Genomic DNA, 21246 nt, shown 5'->3' on the forward strand with positions numbered 1-21246 from the left:
CCAATGTTTCATTACTGCGGCTACCATACCCCCTTTTGACGCATGGTCCTTCCCATGTTTCAACTTAGCAAAGTAAGGAAACATGCATTTGGGTAGGCATGGGTGGGCCTCAGGGCACATCCATACGCCTTCCTTCTGAACACAACCTGCTTTCTTCCAAGCTGCCCGTTCCTCTGCGGTAGAACGTTTTTGCAGCTTGGTGACCTGCAAAGAAGGAGTTTGTGGAAAAACATCAGAACATATCTTGGGTCTGAGCAGCTTGTTTTGCTGCTGCATCGGCTCTTGCGTTTCCTAGGGAAACAGGGTCTGTTTTACATGTGTGTGCATCACATTTGCAACGATTTGTTTTGTAAGTTGGATAGTGTCCAGGAGAGCTGAAACAAGGTGGTGGTGTGCAATATGTGTGCCTGAGCTTGTCAGAAAGTTTCTCTGACTCACTTTCTGGGACAGACTTGCATATTTGCAAGTGCCTTAAATTCTGCTGCTTGTGCAGATAAGTGGCTCGGTAGGGCACCTGACAACTGTTTCGTGACCTGTTACTACCGCAAACCCTACTTTATTTTTGCCTGTTTTGGGGTCTCTTGATGCTGATCCAGCTAAATACAGGACAAGATCTGGATTATGTAGGGGGACATCCTAAAGGTCCAACCTAGGGGTACAAAGGTTACTGGTTAGTGTCACACAGTCATGTAGCTCTCCGTCCTGTTCTGTGGGCAGGAGAGAGGCTGGGTTAAGAGTTGTACATCTCTTAATTGTGATGTTTGACATATCAAGCAACACAGTATTGTACCTTAACCACCTCTGTGGGGACAGATGTGACGATCTCTATTCCGTGAGAAGCATGGAGACCACATGTGGCACTAGCGAAGTAAGATCTGAATATCCTAGCAAGTCTCGTGAGGCGGTGACCGCCTTTCCTGTGGCTACTACCACCTTGAGACACAGAGGTCTCAGGGTGGTAGCAGCCAGTCTCTTCCTCTAGTCTCTTCCACAAAAACATCTACTTGTATGTTAGATCCGATTCCTACAGGTTTACTCAAGGAAATTTTGCCAGAAATAACCAAGCCTTTTCTGTCAATAATAAACTCTTCTCTTAGCCTTGGGTACATCCCAAAATCTCTTAAACTAGCAGTAATTAGACCACTGATTAAGAAAGCGAACCTCGATCCATGCGAACTATCAAATTATAGACCCATCTCGAATCTCCCCTTTATATCAAAGATCTTGGAAAAAGTTGTAGCAAAACAATTAAGCTCCTTTTTGCATAGGAATCAAATACACTAAAAATTTCAATCTGGTTTTAGGCCACATCATAGTACAGAAACAGCACTAGTAAAAATTGTAAATGATCTATTATTATTTTCTGACCAAGATCATGTGTCCTTGTTAGTCCTCCTCGATCTTAGTGCAGCATTTGACACAATAGACCACACTATCTTACTAGACAGACTAGAAAACCTTGTAGGGGTAACAGGAATAGCTCTTTTCTGGTTCAGGTCCTACCTCACTGATCGCTATCAGTTTGGTAATATACACAGTGAATCATCTGTTCTCACAAAAGTAAAGTATGGTGTTCCACGAGGCTCTGTTTTAGGATTATTCACATTATATATGCTACCACTAGGCACCGTTATCAGTAAACACGGCATAAACTTCCACTGCTATGCCGATGACATATATATTGTCACATATATTTATATTTAGCAAGCGACCCAGATGATAGAATTAAACTTAGCAAGATTGAAGACTGTATAAAAGACATAAAGGACTGGATGTCGAGTAACTTTCTCCTTCTAAACTCAGATAAAACAGAGGTTCTGCTTCTTGGTCCAAAAGCAGCTAGAAACAAACTATCTGATTTAACATTTGAACTTAACAATTTCTCAGTTGCATCAAGCTCATCTGTAAAATGCCTTGGTGTCATTATAGACCCTGATCTGTTCTTCGACGCACATATAACTAATATTACTAGAACAGCCTTCCTGTATCTCCGCAATATTGCTAAATTGAGAAATGCATTATCTCTACAGGATGAAGAAAAGTTAGTTCATGCATTTATTACTTCAAGCCTAGACTACTGTAATGCCCTGCTGGCTGGATGTCCGAGTAAAAACCTTAACAAGCTTCAGTTGGTCCAGAACACTGCAGCCAGAGTCCTTACAAGAACCAGAAAGTTCAACCATATCAGCCCAGTTTTATCAACCTTACACTGGTTGCCAGTTAAATTTCGCATTGATTATAAAATTCTCTTACTGACTTATAAAGCTCTAAACGGACTCGCCCCTCAGTACCTGAGTGAACTTCTCTCCCACTATGAACCATCACGCCTACTTAGATCACAAGGTGCTGGCTTACTATTAGTACCCAGAATTAATAAAGTTACGTCAGGGGGAAGAGCTTTCTCATACAAAGCCCCCCAGCTTTGGAATAGTCTTCCTGTTAATGTTCGGGACTCAGACACAGCCTCAGTCTTTAAGTCTAGGCTAAAAACTTACTTGTATAGTCAAGCCTTTGGAAATTAGTTTTCCCTGGCGGTTCTATACCTGCCATAGTCTCTGCTAACACTGTAATTTGTGATCGGTCACCCATTTCAGAACTGACTCTCTGTGTGTTTTCCTCTCGTGTGTTTTCCTTTCTTCTCTTCTCCGAGTTGAACAAGCTGCCCATCCTGTGCGTTCTGATGCTGCTGCCTTTTCTGCCTTGATCGGGTGCCACTGCTCGCCAGCCCTCTGGACGGGCTTACCAACCTTGAGCCTCCTGCTGTACAACGCCGTGCAAACCTCACCCTCACAACCTGACCCCACTGATACTACTGCTGTTGCTACATGAACTAATCAAAATTATTCACTTGAACCAATCATTTAAACTAATTCAAATTAATCAATCACCCATTGCAGAACTGACTCTGTGTGTTTTTCATTTCTTTCCTTTGCCGAGTTGAACAGCTGCACATCCTGTGCGTCTGATGCTGCTGCCTCTTCTGCCTTGATCGGGTGCCACTGCTCGCCATGCAAACCTCACCCCCACAACCTGACCCCACTGATGCTGCTGCTGCTGCTGCTGCTGCATGAACTAAACTATTCAAATTAATTGTTTGCTCCACCTCTTACCCTGTTTTTGTACTATAATACTTTATACTAAAAATGTTTACTATCCGGTGTCGATCAGAGGAGGATGGGTTCCCCTTCTGAGTCTTGGTTCCTCTCAAGGTTTCTTCTTGTTTCTCTTGGGGAGTTTTTCCTTGCCACTGTCGCCACTGGCTTGCTCATGGGGGCTTGGACCCGGATTTCTTTTCTTTTTGTAATGCTCATTTCCTTGTAAAGCTGCTTTGTGACAACACCTGTTGTAAAAAGCGCTATATAAATAAACTTTACTTACTACTTACTTACTTACAGAGGCAGGCCTGCTGCTACTGGGTCTAATTTGCTAGAGAAATACCCCACTAGTCTCAGTCTGTCCCCATGTGTCTGCAACAGCACAGAGAGCATACATCCATTTTTCTCATCCACAGTTTGTACAAACGGCTTAGATAGGTTGGGTAGACCCAAAGTGGGGGTGGTTTGTAAGGCCTTTTTCATGTTCTCAAATGCTTTATCAGCTTCTGCGGTCCATTGGACCTTTGAGGAAGCTGTTTGGGGCATGCGCAATCTCTCTAATTGGTGCCTCTAGGAAGGAGTAGGTTGGAATGAATGTCATACAATAGCACATGCCAAAAATGAGAGTACCTGTTTCTTGGTACAAGGTTTTGGAATTTTTGAATGGCAGAAACTCTGTCCATAGACAGTTTCTTCCCTTCTGCTGAGATGTCATATCCTAGGAACCTGACTGATCTTTGAGTGAGCTGCAGTTTAGAAAGGATAGCTTTGTGGCCCTCTTTAGCGAGGTGTTGCAACAATGCCACAGTGTCTTGCTTGCACTGTTCTCTAGTTGGCGCACAGATCATCAAATCATCTACGTACTGTAAAGGGCGGTTCTTGGCATTAAGGATAGTGAGTCCAGGCTGTGTTTGAGTGCTTGATTATAAATCGTGGGGCTTTCGCAATATTCTTGGCACAGCAGAGTAAATGTATATGGTTTTCCGTTGGACATGAAGGCAATCCAGAATTGGCTATCTCTGTGGAGGGGAACACTGAAAAATATGTTGGCCAGATCGACTACCAAAAACCATTGGCTATCCACAGGAACTTGACTCAGAATTGTGTATAGATTTGGTATATTTGAGGCCCTTTGCACCATGGCCAAATTTACTGCCTGCAGGTCTTGTACAAACCTCCATTCTATGGAGTGTAATTATAGGGTGTACTTATTTTTTCCCACCTGGTTTTTGAAAATTGATTTTGGAAAAAAATGACTACATATTGAAATCTGTCGTGTTTTTTTGTTGTCACTTGAGGTTATTTTTTTGTTTGTAGAAGTTGATGAGCACCCCACTTTTGTTATTTAGACCCTGAAAAATCAAAAAACATATAACTGAAGAAGGATGTAGTTTTTTCCATGACTGTAATGAGTATTAATGTTTAATTATTTGGTCTGGTCTGGTTATTACGAGAGTGCAGATTTATTTTACCAGCTGCATAGACAACATTTGTTTGAATAAATATTAATGGATTCTTTTGTAGGAGACATACTGGGCCGTGCCTTAAAGAATATTGATGGACTGCTGAAGATGCCATATGGCTGTGGGGAACAAAACATTGCTATTCTTTCCCCCAACATCTACATTCTTCAGTACCTCGAGAACACTGGACAGCTCACTGCAGCCATTCGTGAGAGAGCTATTGGTTTCCTTAAGAGTGGTGAGAGAATTTGTCATTATGAAGCTTTTTTTTAATAGCCACACCAGGCCTACTGAGTAGACTCTTGCTGGGCTGGATAAAATGAATTTATTGATTAATTGATTAAGAATAATTTGCCTTTACACAGGATATCAGAGGCAACTGAACTACAAGCATTATAATGGTGCATACAGCACATTTGGCAGCGGAGAGGGGAATACATGGTAATAACTGATTACATGGTAAAAAATGATTTCACAAATAGCCACTAAGTACAATGCTACTGGACATCCTGGACATTCTGACTAGATAGCAAAACTTTCACTTAACAATTTTCAGTTGCTATATTTCTCCACCACCAGGTTAACTGCTTTTGTACTGAGGACTTTTGGCAAAGCACAGCGTTACATCTTTATTGATCCACGAAACATTGACAGTGCAAAGCAATGGCTGATAAGTAATCAGACACCAGATGGCTGTTTTATAAGACAAGGACGACTGTTCAACAATAGAATGAAGGTGTGTTATTAGATGGTACATAAACTACAAAAGTATGTGGACACCTCTCCTAATTATTGAGTTACGGTGGTTTAGCCATACCCTTTGTTAAATCAAGCACATAGCCATGTAATCAGCATAGACGAACAGCAGAATGTGTTGTACTGAAGTGAGGAATAACTGAGCATTGCTCTGTCACAGGATACCACCTCTGCCATGTGTCAGTTTATGAAGTTTCTGCTCTGCTAGATCTACAAGTGCTGTAAGTGCTATTACTGTGAAATAGAAGCATCCAGGAGTAACAACAGCTCAGCCACAATGCAGTAGACCATGCAAGCTCACAGAGAGGGGTGAAGTGTGCTGAAGCATATAGCATGTAAAAACCACCTCTGTTGTTTCACTCACTACTAGTTCCAAACTGCTTCTGAAAGTAACAAGAACTTCATGTCAGGAGCTTCACGAAATTGGTTTCGGCTGAGTAGCTGCACAGAAACCTAAGATAACAATCCAAAGTGCCAAGCATCGACTGGAGTGGTGTAAAACGTGATGCTACTGGACTCTGGAGCACTGGAAACGTTGTCTGGAATGATGTATCACACTTCAGTATCTGGCAGTCAGAAAATTTGGGACTGACCAGAACACTGATTGTGTTCTCACCCAACATCAGTGCCTGATCTCACTAATACTCTTTTTACTGAATGGGCATAAATTCCCACAGACACACTCCAAAATCTTGTGGAAAGCCTTCCTAGAAGATCGGAAGATGTTACATTAATCGCCCATGGTTTTGGTAAGGGGTGTCGGAAAGGTCACACAGGTGTAATGGTGAGGTGTTCACATACTTTAGGTTGTACAGTGTATCTGAAGTCTACACAATACATTTCTGAGAAAATTTGTTATTATTTTGAGTAACAGTCCAATGTATTGTAGGGTGGTGTAAATGATGATGTGACCATAACAGCTTACATCACTGCATCATTGCTTGAACTGGGCCATACGTCCAAGGTAAGGACACTAACCAACCTGTGCAAACTTTAAAACCTTATATCAACATGTACCTTAATATATTGAGGTAGTCTTAGCAAAAATCATCCAGTCCTAACTACTGGAACTATTAGCATGTTCAGTGTTGTGTTCTTTACTATCTCTTGATCTTGAGCAAGCGGATCCAATAAAACAGAACCATCCCCTGGGCCCACGGCACAAATTTGGTGTTGGCAGTGTGAGCACCTTTGAAAAGAACAGCAGCAGCAAGAGCTGGTGGGAGGGCAGGAGAACAAAGCTGCCATCTGGGTAGGGGCTTATACACCAGCAAGGCAGGAGAATCGGAGGCTACCGAGCATTCTCAGCGCACAGAGGCTAGTGTGTCCTCCTCGGAGCAGGGACTGGAGGGCTCTGCCAGCTCTGCCTGACCATCTGACAGATCACCACCTGCTGCTCCTTAAGTTGTTTCCATCACTTTTCAGCATCACGAAAAGCAGCCTGCAGTTCCTGCCAGCCGGCCAGGTGCAGGTGGATGAGGGTCTGATGGCCTCTTCTTCTGCCATGGAGACTCCCTTGGTGTGTCTGCGCCCAATTCCTGGGTTTTGGCACCACTGTAGCACACTATGTTACCCTGGTCTAAGGAAGACTGCTGGAGGCAGGAGAAACATCTTCAGCAGCCATACTCTTCACTCACAAAACACAAACAAACACTGCTCTTTTCAAAGGCGCTCACACAATCAATGGTAGATCACCATCAGCCGGCTCTCATTAAGGCTGAGAGGGACAGAGCTCATTGCTCCACCTCCCCAGCTCAGCCACCTGGATCAAACTGCTGCAGAAGAGGAGGCAGGGCTCTGGGCATGCCATTCACCACTCCTTTGCAGTTCTCCTTGTCCTTGTCTCTGCCTTCCTTATAGCTATCGCGGCACAGGCACACAGCACAACTTGGTCCCAGTTTCTGTCCTAATAGATCTGTCTTATTGGACCCATTTGCTCATTGACTCCTGTCACAAAGCTGGATTTAAATAAAATGAATTTGCACATGCATCCTGTCTCCACACCAGCTTCTGTAGAATGCTTTGTCACCCAGTGCCCTAACCAGCTCTCACTCATCCTTGGTAGCTGACGATGCAGTTATCCTCAGCGCTGAGGACTCTGCTCTGCTCATGGTCCAACTTGCCTCAGTGCGCTCAGCTACCATGGATGCCATTTCTTCTTACAATCGAGAGAATGCTGCAGATGCTGAAGTTTTGGATGCTGCATTCATAGAGAAGATGCAGGAGCTGCTGTTCTAGTTTTAGCAGCTAAAGGTGTCACCTCCTTAGTCTCCCCACCTGCTGTAGTTCCTCATAGCTCATAGCTGAAGACGCCATTATTCCAATTTCCCTGTGGCCAAAAACAGTGCTGGAGCTTTACCTGGTACAACAATGTGGCATGGTTTGCATTTACTCAGAAAAGTCCCTCTGCAGGCCTATCCTGCTCTGCCAGCTTCCATTCTCCTCTCATTGTTTGTCTATATTCTCTGACAAAAAGAAAGACCCATGGCGGCTCGGGTGCAGTCCATCCTGGTGGTAGAATGCCAGTCACTCCCAGAAAGCACTCTAGTTGCCCACGTAGCCGACATTGTTATTCTTACACCAGCCTTGGAGCCAGCAGTGCAGCACGTAGAGCCTCTGTGACTTGTAAAAGACAGTCCATATCATGACAAAGGGCAGGACTGTTTTTTCTACTCATCTCCAAAGCCACAAATATATTTCAAAAAATGTCTACTTTGGTTTGGTTTGGTTTACAGATACCTGTTTTTCTCCGTTAGCAAGTCATTTAACTTTTATTACATTCATTATTGGTAATATAAGCTAGTCTGACTGAATAATAAGCAGTGACTTCACATGAGTCTGAACAGCCGATGCTGATTGTGAACAGAGTTTGGGGGACAACATCCAAACAATTACATTTTCTTCTACACTTTTTGGGATTTTTTTGTTGTAGGATCCTGTTGTGAGTAAAGGATTATCATGTTTAAAGTCTTCTATTGGCAACCTAACAAACACCTACGCCGCTGCACTGCTGGCCTACACTTTCAGTCTCGCTAGTGAGAACGATATTTGTACGCAGCTGCTGAAGAAGTTGGATAATGTTGCCATTTCAGCAGGTATGAAACTTTTAAGCGCAAATGTTAAGCCATGTTGTGCTGTATTATTGTCTGTAGGTTCATCTCTTAGTATTTCAACATTAGGTAAAGTTTCTTCTTTTCTACAGATGGTCACCTTCACTGGTCTCAGTCTGCATCAGATGACTTTGACTCATTGTCAGTGGAGATCAGCTCCTATGTTCTGCTAGCTGTTCTCACTACAGCTGAAGTCACTGCTGCTGATTTAGGCTATGCTAACAGGATTGTTAGCTGGCTGGTGAGGCAGCAAAATCCCTATGGAGGCTTCTCTTCCACCCAGGTACTCAGACTATATTCTTAATCTCATAAACAAACAGAAATTAATAATGTCATTCCTAATGATTTTATGTTTGGATCAGGACACAGTGGTGGCCCTCCAGGCTCTGGCTCTATACTCCACCAAAGTGTTCAGCTCTGATGGCTCCAGCACAGTAACTGTGCAGTCAGAAGACAAAGAGAGTCACCACTTTGATGTGAACCAGAACAACAAGCTATTGTACCAAGAGAGACCACTACATGTTCCTGGCAAATACAGCATTTTGGTGAAGGGCTCTACCTGTGTTACTGTACAGGTCAGTGTGTCTAGCTCTTCCTGGCATTGCATTCATGCAGTTTGCATAAAGTTTTTCAAAGCACTTCTCTAAACATTTTATGAGTAGTATATATGTTAAGAATGCTACTGTGGTTAGGGATGCCTGCAAAAGAAACTGCGAATCTCAGTGGATATTTTATACAAACATAGTCACACAGTGGCAAGACATGAAAGCCAGTAACACAAATACTCAAGTCACATCAATAACATTGTCCAAAATGTTCTTGCAGATTCCAAAGCAGTGAAAACTCTGACAGTCTTCTGGAATTCATAGTACCACAGTTATATTCATAACTAGTGTCCTTTAGCTGAGGTAGGACCAGGTAGCTTTGCCAAAGGATGCTACACTGACTCTGGAGAGCCAGGTGTAGCAGTTCCCTTTTGTTTAGAACTGCATTTTTAAAATAGGTGTCACACATCGAGGTATTGCTTCTTCTTCTGAGCTACTGAGTGTTTTTCGTGTATTGCCTTTTTTGTATTGGACTGTATTTTCTGGATTTTGACTCTGCACTTTTTGACCTTGCTTGCTGGCTTTGTTATGTTTGTCTTTTTGTATTTTTGTTTTGTTTTGGATCTGACCCATGCCTGTTTCCTGACAACAAGTTTGGACAACGCTTTAGCCTCTTTTTCAATTCTATCCATGAGCATTCGGTCAGTTCTGTCGTGTTACAATAGGCTAGAAGTGCAGGGACTGTTTGAAAACATACTATCAGCAGGATGCTGGCATGTGCTAGTGTTCCAGTCTCCTTAATATTACTTGGGCGACCCCCAGAGTGTCCATGCAGGTATCCTCTGACAGCAGTGCTGAGGTAACATCTTAGAAGACCCTCTGGTCAGTATGGTAGTTGTTGATGGTTAGACTTTTTGTGATAGGTAGACATGCTGATAAATCTTTTACCCAGTGTCTCATCATTTCATAGTTTTTAGCGGACCTTTGTGTGATACTGGGTTTTTTGCGGATTGAGTTCTGTCAAAATCGTTAGTGTAGGGTTTTAATGGTGCTAGCAGTGGACGGATAAGCTAGCAGTCAGTTTGTTAGCAAGAGTATTATTCTAGAGAAAGCAGCGATAGCAGTACAAGCTAGTATTCAGTCTGTGAGCAGGAGTGTTTGGTTTCCTAGACAACAATAGCAACTGAAACTAGTGATTGTGGGGCTAGCAAGTGAAAATGTAGCTTAGAAAGTATAACCTCTCATTAAAATGTAGTCCTGTTTAAATTATATGCAAGCTAATGCATCTCTGCAAGTCCTAGGATTAGTTGCAGAAAATTTGTTTGAAAATAGCCAGTACTTTAATGCTGGTCTTCAGAAATGCTAACCTTTATGCAGGCCTCCATGTAGATGCTTGTTATACACATAGCAGGTTTAGGAGACACTTTGTCTGTTTACTTGCTGTTTCACTGGTTTGATCTCTTTTATCCCCACCTGCAGATGGTGCTTTTCTACAATATCCCCCCACCTGCTGAAACCAGTACATTACACATCAAGGCTAAAACTGAAGGAGATTGTACAAAATCATTTGGACAAACTCTGGCCATCAACTTCACAGTCACGTACGCATGTATTTTGATAAAAATGTCATCTGATATGAGGGAACTATAGACTGATGACTTTAGATAATAAGGAGACATTTGTTTGCAGTTGTTCTGATTTTTTTTCAAAGGAAATTACTGCTTTTAATTATTTTCAAACACACAAACATGATTTTGAAATCATAGTACCACAGGTTACTGAACATTTACAGCTGAATTAAACTTTACAACATGTCTGAAACTTCCGCATTAAAGCTACCTTCAATATGGAAAAAACACTGTACATTTGATGTCAGTGTAAATTCTGTGATTAATGACCAGTCTTCTTTAATTTGTTCTTCAGATATAATGGGGCTCTAAACAGTACTAACATGGTGATAGTGGATATAAAGATCTTGTCAGGATTCACAGCAGATCCAAATGATGTAAGTAGTAGTGTTTATTGTAACAAACACATATGCACACACAGACCTCACCCTCATGTTAACCTCAGTGACAATAATAAATGTTTTTGCTCTTTCATTTTATAAAAAATGAACTTGCAGCTTTGGTAAAAAAATAAAAAAAGGTTCCAAACTCAGGACTATTTCATTTGTCCTCACCCTGCAGTTCAGACCAACCAGTTCTTTGTAAGTATTTATTAAATTGCAGAGAAGTAATTATTTTGTTTCCTCAGCTAAAAAACAGCCCACTTGTGGAGCGAGTCGATTCCAAAGATGACCATGTACTCATGTATATGGAAGAGGTGAGAGAAAATCACAGCTTACTATCTTTATGTTACACGTACAGTACTGTGAAGATGTCACAGAAATATTCAGTCATATACGTAATCAGTCCTTCATTTGACATAAACATGTGCTGCTGTACTGTAAAAAGTGAAACTTGAATTGATTTAAAATGTTGATTTTGTTTATCTAAACTAAAATGTAGATGAACAAATTTAAAATATTGATTTAAATAAAAACAATTATATTGCTTTCCACCACATGATGTACTTTTTATTTTAGGTTAATCTAATAAACCTTTTGAACAGTGCATGAAATAGCTAGAGTGCACAATGAAGTCAGGAACAAACCCTGTGTTGTTATATCAGAATTGTTCTAACCAAGATGACCATCAATATAGTGGTTATTTGTATTTATTGCATTTATTCTATAGAATTTTAACTGGCAAAATATTTTGCACAGTACTGATACAAAAACCACAGCCACTACATGTCACCAGAACAACTTCAGTGTGCCAGTCACTGGAAATTCTATTCTTCTAAAATATAATTAATAGATCTTGCTAATACCAGCCTGACTCTGAATAAAATAACCAACTGCTTTTTTACAGTTCACTGCTGGTAACCAGACATGTCATGGAATATAACCAGTTCTGTTTCTGTTTTTGTAGAGCTACCTAATTTATTTAAGTTTTCCCATTTTCAGTAGACAGACAGTGTAATTAACTGTACAAACTCTGATGATCCTCCTGTGGTTGACAGAGAATATTCTGCCTGTCTTTGTACCCTCTATTTATTAACTGATTAACTAATCTCATCTCTAACCAAAGGTATGCATTGTTATTTATATTTTTATGGCCTCTGGTTAAATTACTAGTTTGTGATTTTCTAAATTGTTAATGTTAACAGATTAATGTTCTTCTATATTATTTCTGCAGAACCTTTTCCAAATAAGTTTTAATATGACATTTATATAATACAATATGTATTATATACTTAAGTAGAATGTGTCTCCTGTGGTTGTGGTCAGTAGTGGTTTGTGTAGTCAAGAATGAGTTCTGGCAGAGCACATCTGCTAACATTATTAATTAGTGCACATTGCAAAGCAACACTATTGTTATTTGATTCTTTTTCTTCTTTTTCTTCTTCTTTTTCTTCTACTTCGTCTTTTTCTTCTTCTGCCGGATTTTTGTCCACTAATTCATCCTGCAGTTTTCGAGATATTGACACTGATTCAACTCCAGAATGTTTGGTCTGATTGGGAATGGGGTGCTTGTGTACACTATTTCTGCTCGACCAAAATAATCTGTTCCGCATATGCTATGTCAGTGCAGACCCCTAAGCATGAATTCAATGTTGTTCTCACCTGCACTTATCTGTTTGTCCGTTTTTTTTCCCATTCTGTCTTGCTCCCTTAGAGTCCCATCGACTTTTCACCCACACCCCAGCCCTTTTATTTCCTTTACACGACAGCCACGGAACTGCATGTACTCACTCACGGCAGCTCGCCAAACTCTAATGCACAGCCATACTGACCCGCAGTCCTCTGTGTGTCGTTTTTTCATCCCTTCCTCCTCTTGTACACTCCCATTCATTTCCAACACCACACAGCTACCACTCGGCAACTCCCTACAAACGACTTAAACACCTCATACACCATGTCAACTGCCTAGCAACAATTTAGCAACTGCATGGGATACCATACCAAATGCCTAGCAACCACATAGCAACACCTCAGCAACCACCTGGAATTCTACTGCAACTATACATATCAACACCATAGCAATCATATAAAATACCATAGTAACCGCCTGGCAACATCTTAGCAACCGTAAATGGCTTCAACTTTGCAATCATTATTTTGGCGATAGAATATCTATAGATGTTCTGGTCCATAAATTTTCATCTTTTTCCAGACTTTCCAAACCCAGCAAGAACCCTGCAATTTACATGCATGTCAGCTTGAGGTACAGATTTGAAAAAATCATAAACAAACAAAGTAATAATTGACTGTTCATAAAAATATTTGCTAGAGGCCAAAAATACACTCCTTTGGTTACAGGTGATATTTTAGGACAAATATATACCTCAGATGTGCTTGTTTGAAATTAAAAAAATGCAGAGGACACAAACGATGGCAGCATAATCTCCCTCCAGAGCATAACAGAGCCACCAGCCCCCCTCACTGTAGAGGTCAGGCATTCGGGGCTGTACCACCTTCTTGGAGTATGCACTCTCCTGCTTGTGATGAACATGATGATGGGTGATTAATCTCACCAGATCATTTTTTCCACACTTATGTAGAGCAGAGCATGTGGTTTTTTTCACCACAGAACCACAATTTCCAACCTCATTTACTGATATATTTCCCTTAGATGTAAATGTCACTGTTCCTATTGAAACACTAGCCAGTTGAGCAGTAAGTTTCAAAGTCACATCTTTTCTTTTTGCCATCTTTATCCAAAATTGATGTCAACTGGGCCTGCTCAGTATCTTAATACATGCCACAGAGCATGGGTTTTGATAAAAAAAAACCTTAAAAGGCTAATGCACATCTTCATATTTGGAAGTGTGAACCAATTTGCACATCAACCTACAAATGGGACAACTGCTAAAATACTACAGTATTGAGTGAACCAGTCTGCTTACTACTCATCTTTGGAAAAGAAAACACCATTCTTATCTGCAGGAGCATGTGTGCCAGTGTTTCTTCTGACCAGTAGCTCTCCTTTAAAGGCCTCTTGAGGGCAGGGTCAGTTGAAGAGAGGGCTCACAGAAATATCTGATTGTGTATGTGTCCTGCCTTCAAATTCACTTGGTTCTAAATATACCAAGTGATTATATAATTACTGTCTGTTAGATAATGAAGGAGGTGTTGCTATTCAGGAGTTAACAATGATCAGGAACAATATAAAATGAAACAATGGTAACTCGTTATTAATGAACTAGGAGTTAATGAAGATCAGGAACAGTGTTATACAGTGAAAAACATGGTAACTCATCATTAACGAACTAGGAGTTAATGATGATCAGGACAGTATTATAAAGTGAAACTCATGGTAACTCATCATTAATGAACTAGGAGTAAATGATGATCAGGTACAGTATTATAAAATGCAATACATTAGAAATAAAAACCCCTACAGAAACGATGTACTGTAGTACAAAAAATATTAATAAAAAAAATTTGAAAAAAGTAAGAGTAAACAAGTTGTTTATAGAGTCCTTTTTTATTTGTGAACAGTCCAAATGTGAAAACATTCCTGAGTTAGCTAGCTATATGATTGAAAATAATACAAGCAAACAAAATTAAATCAAAATTTGTCATTACTACTGAAGGAGAAAGTCTGAGAGCTGAGAATAATTACAGTATGTTCTAATAGTACAGTAATTACACATCTTTCTGTTTCATATCTGAGGCATAAACTTTTACTGCCTATTAGCTTAGCTCATGTTAGCTAAATTAACTAGCTAGCTAGTATGCACTCATAACAGAACATAAGCTGCAGCTTTAGGTTTAATAAAGCACTAACATGTGCTTATAATTATGAACCAACATGGTAAAAGACATTGTTCCAGAGGACCATACCTACTTAGCTCAGATTAGTTAGTGAGTCAGCCAACTGTATCTCTACATTTGTGCTGACTCTGTTGTGCTAGTTCGCTTTTAACAGAAATGTCAATTCTGTTGAGCATCTGTGAGGTTTCTCAGTGGATTAGTTTGATAATCTTTTTATTTTTTAAATTCTGAAAAATCTTTTCAGTCTCAATCTTGTCTTGGTCTCACCACTCCATTTTTTAGTAGAAATATAAATATAAAGAGAATCTGACATCTAAAATAATAAACATTTTAGAGTTCTATTGAATTAAATAAACTTACATTAAACAGTAGATTTGCCCAGGACTCTTACTATGATAGCTTTGGTGTTTCTGTTGAGCATCTGTGAGCATTCTCAGTGGATTAGTTTGATAATTCTGTTCATATTTTAATTGTGACTTGCGGTATCTCCTGATGTATGATAAGTGAATCAGACTCATGACAGACCCCCGGGCCACTAATGTGAGACTTTTGATTCAGACTTCAGAATTCGGTCTTCATATACGAGGTCAATTTTACCATGTTGGTTCATAATTATAAGCACCTGTCAGTGCTTTATTAAACCTAAAGCTGCTGCTTATGTTCTGTTATGAGTACGTGCTAGCTAGCTAGTTAATTTAGCTAACATGAGCTAAGCTAATAGGCAGTAAAAGGTTGTGCCTCAGATATGAAACAGAAAGATGTGTAATTACTGTACTATCAGAACATGCTGTGATCAGTCTCAGCTCTCAGACTTTCTCCTTCAGTAGGAATGACAGAATCTGATTTAAATTTGTTTGCTTGTATTATTTTCAATGATAGCTAACTCAGGAATGTTTTCATATTTAGACTGTTCACAAATAAAAAGAAATACTCAAACAACTTGTTTACTCTTACTTTTTTCAAATTTTTTTGTACTGCAGCACATCATTTCTTTAAGTGTTTTTATTTATAATGTATTTCACTTTATATTACTGGTCCTCATTATTATTAACTGCTAGTCCATTAGTAATGAGTTACTATGGGTTTCACTTTATAATACTGTTCCAGAACATGATTCACTCCTAATTCATTAATGATGAGTTACCATGTATTTCACTTTATAATATTGTTCCTAATCATCATCACCTAGTTCATTAGTAACGAGTTACCATATGATTTACTTTATAACACTGTTCCAGATCTTCATTAACTCCTAATTCATTAATGATGAGTTACCATGTGTTTCAGTCTATACTATTCTTGCTCATTATTAACTCCTAGTTCATTAGAATAGTTCATAAAGAATGGTGTATTCTAAAGATTAGAAGTAAGCAGACTGGTCTACTGAATACTGTAGTATTTTAGCGGTTGTCCTTTTTGCAGGCTGATGTACAAATTGGTTCACACTGTCAAATATGAAGATGTGCATTAGCCTTTTAAGGTTTTTGATCAAAACAAACACATGAGGGACACCAGTCAGGGCAGTGTGGTGTGATGCCCCCAGCCTTCTCTGAGGATATTATATTATTATATTGTAGAGACTGCACCATGTGTAGTGTATTTTACTACTGTTAGAAGTGTTGGAATGCACTACATCAGTTAGTAGTTCAGCAGGAACCTTGTCAGAGTCAGCTATGGAGCAATTAATGTTGAATTGATCGATAATTTATTCAAAGAAACCATAGTTACTAAGTAATTCTCTATGAGACTCAGTAGTTATTTTTTAGTTAATAGTGAACTACACTAATCATTAGTTCACTATTACCTACTGAGTAGTTAACTTGTAGTCCTTGGTAGTTAAGAGTAGTTACTTAAGTGTTAATGCAGCACTACTCATTCGTTCCTTCTTAGTTCCTGAGTAGTTACTTATTAACTACAAAACAGTATTGTACAGTGTTACCAACATATTTTCCTTTAATGTAAGTCATTGGAACCAGACATTTTTACAAGTAATTCTGGGCAATTTCTCTTGATCCATCCGTCTTGAAATTTACACATAATATTAAGGACAGTAGGTATTTTCAAATTATGTCAAAAACTGAAAAACAACAAAAATGGAGATGCAAGGTTTTGCTCTGACAGTAGCGATGTATTCAGTCTTTCCTTTAATGTGTCATCTGTCTGTATATATGACACATGAACATGATCACTGCCGAGAATGGTAAATTGAAAGTTCTTGTGAAACAAAAAGAGTCTGAATTCTACAGCAAACTGAACATGTACCATGGAGCATTTAAAACAGTACAATGGCTCATTTGTTTCAACAGGTACCAAGGGATATTCCTATAAATTATCAGCTACATCTTAAACAGGTGCTTTCAGTCAAAAACCTCAAACCAGCTGTGATCAAAGTTTATGATTACTACCAAACAAGTAAGACTTTCCTAGGCTTTATACTTCACTATTTAGGTAATTGTATTGCTTTTATTTACTGAATTTCAATACCTCTTTTATTCAGGTGACCAGTCTGAGACAGAGTACTCCTCCCCCTGTGTGTGAGCACTCAGACCTGCAGCCTCACAGTATGAGACACAGAAAACACTGACACTGTCTGTATATCGGTTTTACTTTCTGTTCTCAAGAGATAACGGAATATAACTATTTTTGCTCAATAAATATGGATGTCAAGCAACTCATGTGCTGCTTCGTTGTTGTAACCAGTGAAATAAAAGGACAAAATTAAGATCCAAAAAACGGTTTAATACAAACTCTATGCCAAAAACCACAGAAAACAATGCAAATAGTCTAAAATCTAGATATTCCAAAAGGTCAATAGTAATGAAAACAGATATAAACAATGAATACATAAAACAAGACCAAATCTGAAAGGATATGAGGAGAGAGCTCTGAAGAAGAGAAGGGGAGTTTTCTGCTTATGTGACAGAGTAACCAAATTTCTGGCTTACTATTCTGTAATGTGATCATTTTGCACAGCAGCTGCTGATATCTTTAACAGTAACTTGTATGAAATTGATTAAAATATATACTGTCTGTTCATTTTAAAGTTTAGCTTTTATAGATTTACTGTGGAATATTTGTGTTGTAACATGACAACCTGATTAGATCACACAAATTAATAATCAATCTGTTTCAAATTTCACAGTACAAAAGACAAAAAGACAACAGCTGTTGCAATATAAATGCATCATATAAGAGAATGTTTTAAAGCCAAAACTTTGGTTACTTTGGTCACACAAGCATACAACTACAGCTAGCTATATGTTAGGAAAGTTGGTACTACTGTGATCCATCTGTAACAGTGAATACTTTAACCAGTATTTACATTGTTGTGGCCTTTGTTGTTAAAGTTATTAGACACATTTAGAGACACTTAATGTAAAGCAGAACCAAACATTCTGAGGTAGATCTTTTCTCACATTTTTTTAAACATCCATACTATATAGTATGCAAAAGCAGTATGTGACAGCAGCGTACGTATGGATAAGATTGATCACAGGCCTACACAGACTGATCAAAGGCCTAGCCTGTTTGATCCCAGGCCCATTCAGATTGATCAGAGGCCTACCCAGACTGATTACAGATCCACCAAGATTAATCACAGACCTACCCAGGTTGATTCCAGACCCACCCAGATTGATCACAGGCCTACCCAGATTCATCCCATGCCCATTCAGATTGATCAGAGGCCTACCCAGATTGATCACAGGCCTACCCAGATTGATCACAAGCCTACCCAGATTAATCCCATGCCCATTCAGATTGATCAGAGGCCTACCCAGGTTGATTCCAGACCCACCCAGATTGATCACAAGCCTACCCAGATTCATCCCATGCCCATTCAGATTGATCAGAGGCCTACCCAGATTGATCTCAGGTCTACCCAGATTGATCCCAGGTCTACCCAGATTGATCACAGGCTTACCCAGTCAAATGGGAAGAGTTGAAGCCAATGTAGCCAATGAAAACTAAAATACCATTGTAGCTAATTAAATCGTGCTAGCAAGTTCCAATCAATGTCACCACTCATATCGAGGTGCTGCACAAAAAAACAGAAAAGAAAAAAGGTGTTGCATCTTCCTTTGTCTACAAATTCTGCAGGTGGAATAGTCTTTTGAAATAGTCTGTCAAATTCAAAATGTATAAGCAGACATCAAAAAAAAAAACTATGTTCAGATGTAGACAAAGTCAAAGAATCCAATTTAAACAAAACCACAGGTGCAACTGGGCACCTGCTGATGACACCAATTTTTTGTGGCACACAAGTGAACTGTAGCGCTGAGTCGAGTGCTATGGAGGCCTGTGAAGGACCTGCATACAGCACTGAGTTAAGACCCCCAAAGTTCCAGGAAGGAACTGACTGATCTAAGCGGAGCCTTTATTAGGGGTGTCCACCATCAGTGAGCCTCCTACTCAGCCAATGCTTGGGGCATTCCAGCCAGCTGTAATTTCAGGAAAACCCCATTGTTGTTCTTTAAAATAGTAGAATCAGTTCAAATGGATTGAACACAGTAAGTAAAAAGATGCAGTTTATTGTTAAGCCTGTAGGAATTTTACAGAAAGTCACACTTACATTTTACATATGAGCTTACTTTTGGAAGAAATGTAAAACTCAAACTTAAAAAAAAACGTGCAATTTTACATGAAGATATGAACATACATCATCCAGAAGAAGAAAAATATTTAATTCCTTAATTTTGTGAAGCATGTAGTTGCTTTCAGCATCACTCCAAAAGTGTTTTGCTGCCATCTCACGGCAATGCTGCTTGCTTATTTCTGGTACTGTGGTCTGTTTCACACATGCATAGACTAAGAAATCCGAAAGAAATCAGAATAAGAGTTTACATACACTGAGAAATCTGATTACTGAACTAAAATCCAGCTCTCTTTATCAGATTTCTTAATCAGATTTCTAGACCTTACTCCGAAATAAGAAATCGGCATTTGCTGTTTACATGACCAATTGAATAATCAGATAACTGCAGAAATCCAATTATGATCAGATTATTGAATGCATGTAAAGGCACCCAAACAGAGCAAGGATAATACACTGCAGAATTGATTGTTATTATTATGCTGATATCTAAAATAATTTCAAAATTAACAAACAAATATATCAGGCTGAAATATGTAGTAATAATTAATAATTTGCAAGAACTATTTATGAGATAAGAACCTGTGCTTCCACAGTACTGTGTTACTATGGAGCATTACTCGATTTACTTGCCACCTTCACTCCAGAGAAGAGAAGAAAACACATCAAAACATTTAATCTATTCATTATTTTGTTTACCCTTGACGTAGGTAAATGCAGTATAAGCAACTCTATTAGCTTGTCAATTCACAACAGTCAACTTCAATGCAAAATGTTTAGATTTTTAAATGTTCTGAGTTGTACATGTGAGGCAGGACAGTAACGTTACAAATCTGCCTGATTTTTGCCATAGAGAACGATGAGGCTGAAGTCAGCTTCCAGTTTGTCTGCTTCTAGTTCAATTTTTTCCGTTCCACCTTAAATAGTGCAGCAGTTACATTCTGGCCGACTATAGCTTCATAAGAGGACACAAGTAAATGCTTCTTTGAATGTCTCCATACCTATGAAACTCCCTTTCCACAGAATTTAGTAGCATTTTTATCAACACATCCAGTGCTGTGAAAAAGTATTTCTACTACTTTTGCTAATTTTTCACAGTTAAATATTTCATACCATAAAACTAATTGTAATATAAGATAAGGATAACACAAAAAAAACAAAAAAATGCAACTTTTCAAAGATCATTTCATTTATGGAACATAAACATTTATTAAAAAAAAAAACACCCATGTGAAAAAGTAATTGCCCCCAAAACCTAATAATGGGTTGTGCCACCCTTGGCAGTAACAACTGCAGTCAAACATCTGCAATAATTTGCAATCAGTCTTTTATATCACTGTGGAGGAATTTTGGCCCACTCTTTGCAGAATTGTTTTAATTTGGCTACATTGGAGGGTTTTCGAGCGTGAACTGCCTGTTGAAGGTCATGCCACAACATCTCAATGGGATTCAAGTCAGGAATTTGACTCAGCCACTACAAAACCTTACTTTTTGTTTTTTATTTGAGCCATTCAAAGGTGGACTTGCTTGTGTGCTTCAAATCATTGTCCTGCTGCATAACCCAACTGTGCTTGAGCTTTAGGTCACAAACAGGCAGGCAGGCATTTGGGGATTTCCTGACAGAGAGCAGAGTTCAAGGTTCATTCAGTTATGACAAATCGTCCAGGTCCTGCAGAAGCAAAGCAACCCCAGACAATCACACTCAGCACGACCATGTTGGTATGAAGTTCTTATGGTGGAATGCAGCTTTACGCCAGATGTAACGGGACCCATGCTTTCCAAAAAAGTTTCACCTTTGACTCATCAGTCCACAAAATATTAACACAAAAGTCTTATGGGTCATCTCAATGGCTTTTGGCAAG

The 21246-nt window shown here is 39.3% G+C and overlaps 1 protein-coding gene across 2 annotated transcripts in view; it reads left to right on the forward strand.

Annotated features, from left to right (window-relative positions):
- The window catches only part of LOC118826954 (alpha-2-macroglobulin-like), an 82899-nt gene extending 65382 nt beyond the window's left edge, over positions 1–17517 (forward strand). For both annotated transcript variants that reach the window (XM_036598087.1, XM_036598078.1), the window contains exons 24-35: positions 4620–4796; positions 4924–4999; positions 5138–5294; positions 6204–6278; positions 8247–8409; positions 8517–8707; positions 8787–8999; positions 10449–10570; positions 10893–10974; positions 11226–11294; positions 17100–17205; positions 17291–17517. In XM_036598087.1, coding sequence (XP_036453980.1) covers positions 4620–4796; positions 4924–4999; positions 5138–5294; positions 6204–6278; positions 8247–8409; positions 8517–8707; positions 8787–8999; positions 10449–10570; positions 10893–10974; positions 11226–11294; positions 17100–17205; positions 17291–17331 — 1472 coding nt within the window. In that variant the 3' untranslated portion in view covers positions 17332–17517. The remainder of the gene's footprint in view (positions 1–4619; positions 4797–4923; positions 5000–5137; positions 5295–6203; positions 6279–8246; positions 8410–8516; positions 8708–8786; positions 9000–10448; positions 10571–10892; positions 10975–11225; positions 11295–17099; positions 17206–17290) is intronic.
- Positions 17518–21246: the final 3729 nt, after the last annotated feature.

This window comes from Colossoma macropomum, unplaced genomic scaffold, assembly GCF_904425465.1.
Source record: "Colossoma macropomum unplaced genomic scaffold, Colossoma_macropomum, whole genome shotgun sequence".
Classification (NCBI taxonomy): Eukaryota; Metazoa; Chordata; class Actinopteri; order Characiformes; family Serrasalmidae; genus Colossoma; species Colossoma macropomum.